We start from the raw sequence: 5,895 nt of genomic DNA, 5'->3' as shown, positions 1-5,895 counted from the left end.
TTAATACTTAGGTAAAAAATTTGGAGAATTGAGGGATAAAATAGTAATTTTTCAAGTTCTAATCAATATTCCCAAAATAACCTATCGGAGATGAGGAAATTAAATTTTTCCATTCTAAATTCAACTGGAAATAAAAATTGTTGAATTGCAATTCAATTGAACTGAGTTTAGAGATAGTTCAGAAGACAATAGTTTTGTTTTTAATCAATTTATGGCTTTCAAATATAAATTAAATATTGTTTATTTACTTATTGTGCTGTGTTCTTATTAACAACACGAAAGTTCTAGTCTATTCTGTCAGTTGAAAGAAACAAAATAGCTGTTTTATTAATAATAATAGTAAAAACTTTTTCTAATTTTGACAATAAAGTAACAATTTTTTCCATATAAACTGTGGTGATAAAACAGGTTTCATTTTGTAATTAGTTACATATTGGGAGCAGGTTATTTAATAAATAAGACTGTTAACAATAGCGGTTGCTGTAGGTTTACAAATACAGAGCGTAAGGTGAATATGTTGAAATTTATACCAATGTTTTCGTGATTTCTTCATCGAATGGCAAAATTAGAAAATTTTATGCAAATTGTAGCATATTGTAAATTAAAGAACCGTTCTGCGAGACATGATGCAAATATTGCTAGAAAAATTTAGGCTTTGGCTACTTCTGTTGCAGCGACAATTTATGCCTGATGGTCTCGTAATTTAATGCTACAAAAAGGGAATAATCATTGGACCACATATGATCAAGCCAAAAAAAACATACTCTCAGAATCATTCTTGTTGGCTCCTAAGGTAGCATTGATTCCAATTTAAACCTCCTTACCAAGCATATGAGAATATCACTCCGTTGGGAGTTCATTATGAAATTAACATTTAGGTCCCCATTAATCAAAACAGTTTGAAAATTAAGAGAATGATAATTTAGAGTTACATTAAACAATTGTCTAAAATTCTTAGCAGGACCATTCTCTTTTTTGCTTATTATTGACTCAATACATTTTATGTGTAGGTTATTAGGTTAATAAAACACAAATATTTTAAGTTGAATGTATAAAAAAAACAAACATATTTTAAAAAATTATGTACTTATTATAATATATCACAGATAAGTTGCACGTTATAAGTAAGATGACGTATTTAACAGTAAATGCCCGAGAATTAAATTAATTTGTTTAAGACAAATAACTTCCTACTTCATCATTTGTTCCAGCTTTGACATTTTCATTTTCAATTCTAAATCATCGTAGGAATATAGCCTCTTACCAGCAGTTATAATTGTGCGATCACTAATTTTTATTTTTCTTTAGATTCACTGAGACATACGTGTCTCAAACCCAATATAAATATGATTCCCCTCCTATACATCCACCACTGGAGACCTTTCTGTAGATCTTCCAGCCTTAGCCGTAGAAGGTTTCAGAATTACTTGATGCTTTTGCACTTCAATCACAATATTCTTCTTTTTCCGTCTCACGTAACACAACCACACAATTAACGGAGCTACTACCAAAGTAAGCGGAATAAGGAATAAGAAGGTTATCGAATTTCCTCCCCCGTTCTTTAAGTCCGTATCTGGCACGATTATAGTCACATTTTTGACATCTTGACCGTACTGTGTTACCGCCAAACAGGCATACAAGCCGCTGTCCAAATCGCGGGCATTGAAGATGTTCATCTTGCTAATATAGGTAATGCCCAGGTTATACCAGGAAGTTTCGACATTGAGATGGCAGTAGCAGATTTCCTCATATTCGACGTCGCATTTGGAGCCATAGCACTTCTTGAACCAGATTATTGTAGGTGGAGTGATGCTGGTGACGTTACATTGAATGGTAAACTCCATGTTTAGTTGACCTGTTATGTTGGAAGTAAGCAGAGATTGAACTGAAGGAGCTTCCCCCTCGTAGCTATTACCAGCTAGAAGTTAGCAACAGTGATATTTACCAATTGAGATTTCGTGAATTTAAATTTCAAGCTCAAGACTCACCTACAACTTCAATCATGAAAACTTTTCGCACAATGCCCTTTTCAATGCAACGATACAGTCCTGATTGATTCTTCTTCAGAGATTCTATGATGAAGCGATGTTTATTGCTGCGTTTCTTCCAGTTTTCGTTCGAGCTAGTGATGGTCCAGTCTTGGCGATCGCAGTCGAGGCCCTTGACGTGCGTCTTGCCACATTCCTGGAAGGCAAAACCATGTGGGTTTCAGAATGAAACACAGAAATTGATTATACTTGCTTTGTATTCCCAGGTAATATGGCTGGTGGCATTGCTGGCACATCTGAAGGTATATTGGGTTCCTTCCGTTACTCTGAAGCTTTTCATTTTCGGCTCCAGGTTGAAGGGAGAATCATTGGAATATCCTGAAACGGAAAAGTGAAGTCTTTTTTTGCAAAATTTTAGTCAATTACTTTAAACTTTCCCTAAAAGAGTCCAGATAAATATATTAATTTCAGGAATATACACAGCTGTAGATAAGATTAGAGCAAGAAGCAAATATTTAGTAAACTATGAACTTTAAATTTATAATAAAATGGCAGTATTATGCTTAATTTGCATACGACTTACAATGTTTCTTGAACGCTTATCGTGTAAGCTTTCTTAGAAAAAACTTCCATGTAGGAATGTTATATGTTTATGAACTGGAGGCTATATAGTTATTGTAACTGTATTGTAACTTGAAACCGAAACGTTTGTTTTAGTTGATGTTGGTACAGTGAGACGCAGGATAATACACGGTCATAAAGAAACGTATATATGAAATCATATTACTAAAAAGGAGAGGTACATTATCGATAAAATGAAAAAATATGGGTTTTAATAGATTTTGACTTTCACAAAACAACTCAGTTAACATGAATCTGAACGGTTAGCCCCTACTGACCCTCCTGAGAGGTGCAGACGCATATTGGACATGAACTAGTTGTCGCATCGTTTTAGACAATTCTTACGATCATATCTAATTTTTTTACAATTCTATAAAGAATGTGGTCGAGAAGTAAAGGATGGACACTAAAAAAAAAGTCAAGTGGGTGTCGCAATATCAGAGGCAGGTCTTGCATAAATTCATTAGCTGTTATCTATTTGCTAGATAATTCATGATAAATTGCAAAACGTGTTTTTTTTTAATTATCACCCGTTGTTTAATAGGCTTATGGCTAAGTTTATTATTGAAGGTAGGGTATATGTATACTAAGGCTGGGACTTGTATACGAATTATTTGAATAAACTACACCCTGAAATTCGATGATCATTCGAACAGTTAAACAATTCGATATTTCCCAGTTAATTTTCCATTTCATAATTTAAATCAACAAAAGGTTTATGTTTTACGAAAAACACGGTTTTAAACTTTTTATTTCGTTCACTTAGTTTATCACTGTTTAGATGCCTTATAACAAAACATTTAAAAATAATTATTTCACATTCATGTTCCTCCAAAATTGAAATGGTTGCACAGTGGATCCTGCAAATTTTACTAAATATGGTCCCCTGTAACGCGTAATTATTCTTGAAAAAAACCTCGTAGTAAGTGGCAAACACTAAACGTAGGGCGTTAATTAAATAATTTCTAATGCACCATCGAGGATCTGACTGACCAACTGATAACAGATGAATTTATCAAAGACATACTACTGATATTTCAATAACTACTTAAGGTTTTTTAGTAATCACCCTTTATAACGTGACAACCATTTTTAGAACAATGTAATGTTTTAAGGTATTTATTTAAAGAATTAGAACGATTAGAACGATTTTTAATTAGAATATATTATTTATGAACGCTTTTGTATTATTTAAATTTAAAATTAAAAAATAGTAAAAACAGAACGGAATTCATACAATAAAGTTCCCACGGATGGCCCCAACTGAAGTCAAATTGTGAAGATTTATGTTTCGAAACATTTACTATTTAAAGAAACTGTCGTTTTGAATTCAAATTGTTTTATTAGGGTTGCAATGATTTAGTGCTCTAATTTAATAAGCGCTCGGCCAGTTTTTAGAAATCATCAAGGATACCAGTGAAACTGCTAAATATTTCCAGAGCAACTGTACTCTAAGTAGGCCAATCTCATCAATAACATGAATCCCTAATTTTAAATAAATTTGCTCATTTATCGCAGATATTTATTATTCATTTGTTGCCTATCAAAACAAATCATATTTTATTCCGAATTTACGACGGTTTTACGATCCAAAAGTTTACTTGTTAGGTAGTAAAATTGTAAATTCAAATATACCCGACTAGTTATCGTCAGTAGCGTTCAGTACCACTTTCATCAACTAAACTAATGTAAAATGCTTACCTTCGGTATCAAGTAAGTCATCAGCTTGGCAGCCGATGGTCAAGAAACACAGGAGACAGTAGCGCACTAGCCCCTGCCAGACTACCATGGCAAGGAAATGACTTCAGCTTAGTCCCACTAGAGCGTAGAACATGCGAACTCCCTTGTAATCGGAATTCAGAGATGCGCGTTACACTCCAGTTCCCGAATGGGTTTATTTAAAATTCACCGGGTCTGTTTTCGATCAGACAATCCAAACATTTATCGAAACGTCACAACAAACACCGGGAGCGGGCATTTTATAGGCGAGCGTGGATATTTTCGCTTAAGACGCGCGCTGAATGTTTGTGGAAACACTCTATATTATAACAAACCGACATGGAAATAAATGGTGTTTGGTATTCGCGCCTTCTTTATGTTATCCTCAACCACCAGAGCGGTACTACTTCAAAAAACTAATGTCTTGGTTGTTTCAAGGCTTACATAGTTACTGCCGGTATAACTCTAGTTTTAGGGTCAAAGAAAACTAGTCCACGCCTCTGTATAGATAATCCCACCAATGCAAACAATTAAAAAAAAGCCAACACTGCGCTAATCTAATCAATTTTCGTTCAATTTAGAATTGAAAATTTTGGGTGTTCTATTCGACGAGCGCCCGAATAAACTACTGTTCAACTGCACGGTTGTGTATCAATAAAATAGGTAAATGACGATAAGGGGGAGATAAGACCATCTGACAATAAACTCTATTTAGAGGATTATCGATTAAGCTTATTGTGATAGCTAGATACAGATATATTTTTGGTTTAGACGGACCATCGCAGATAATCTTTTTATGACTACGGTCACCTAGGCCACCTAGTTGTACGTGCCTTTAGGCGCACTCTTGAAAAGCAAAATTGCGCTAAATATACGCCAGTATCTGTAAGAGGGGCAATAAAAAGTAAACATACCCGCAGATCCACGGTTTGTCGACATCGTTTACCACCTCATTGGGTGCCATATCTCTTGTGTATTTAGCAAGTCTTGATCCCGTTTATTTTAATTCGTAATCCCGGCAAAAATGTTCCAAATGTTTTCCAAACATTGTAAAACATTTACGATATTTTATCATCGTACGCATTCAGCACATTGCCGCATGTTCCGGTGTTTAAAGTAATAAAACGGTTCGCACTCTTAGTGACAGTAGTAAAAATATTTACTGAGGGATCATACAATTTAATTAACGTATTAGTTTTTTATGTAATCGAGATCTTAAACCATATTGAGAGGCTGATGTTAATTGCCCCCCAGTAAATGGCTATTAGATAAATATAATCAGGATAAATAGCAGTAAGAGGATCACTGTGTGGTCACAAAAAGTATTTATTTCCACTTCAAATCAATCCAATTGCCGTTATAAAATTTCAACATTTTTTAAATAGCCCAAGGTGACAACAGCACCCAAGCCACTCCATATGCCAATCAAAGTTGCTATCTCCAACAAGTATGTTGTTGTAATATGAAGTCTTGAAATTTCGTGTCACATGCAGTGATTGATTCTCTATTTTGTAGTCAAATACTTTGATTTATTAAAATTTTATTTACTAATCATCGATCAACTTCG

The 5,895-nt window shown here is 34.2% G+C and overlaps 1 protein-coding gene across 2 annotated transcripts; it reads right to left on the bottom strand.

The window, feature by feature from the left end:
* Positions 1-1,071: 1,071 nt before the first annotated feature.
* LOC136413613 (fibroblast growth factor receptor-like 1) lies at positions 1,072-5,527 on the bottom strand. 2 transcript variants are annotated; one of them, XM_066397293.1, is made up of 4 exons: positions 4,311-5,527; positions 2,242-2,366; positions 1,989-2,184; positions 1,072-1,918 (listed from the first exon to the last, which is right to left on the bottom strand). In XM_066397293.1, exons 1-4 carry the CDS (start codon positions 4,396-4,398, stop codon positions 1,359-1,361), a joined length of 969 nt encoding a protein of 322 aa, XP_066253390.1. In that variant the 5' UTR covers positions 4,399-5,527; the 3' UTR covers positions 1,072-1,358. The 2 variants fall into 2 exon arrangements, with proteins under 2 accessions (XP_066253390.1, XP_066253391.1); XM_066397294.1 differs by having other exon boundaries at positions 2,238-2,366; positions 4,311-5,522.
* Between the last annotated feature and the right edge of the window lie 368 nt (positions 5,528-5,895).

This window comes from Euwallacea similis, chromosome 14 (genome assembly GCF_039881205.1).
Source record: "Euwallacea similis isolate ESF13 chromosome 14, ESF131.1, whole genome shotgun sequence".
Lineage (NCBI taxonomy): Eukaryota > Metazoa > Arthropoda > Insecta > Coleoptera > Curculionidae > Euwallacea > Euwallacea similis.
This window is presented reverse-complemented; position numbering and strand designations above follow the sequence as displayed.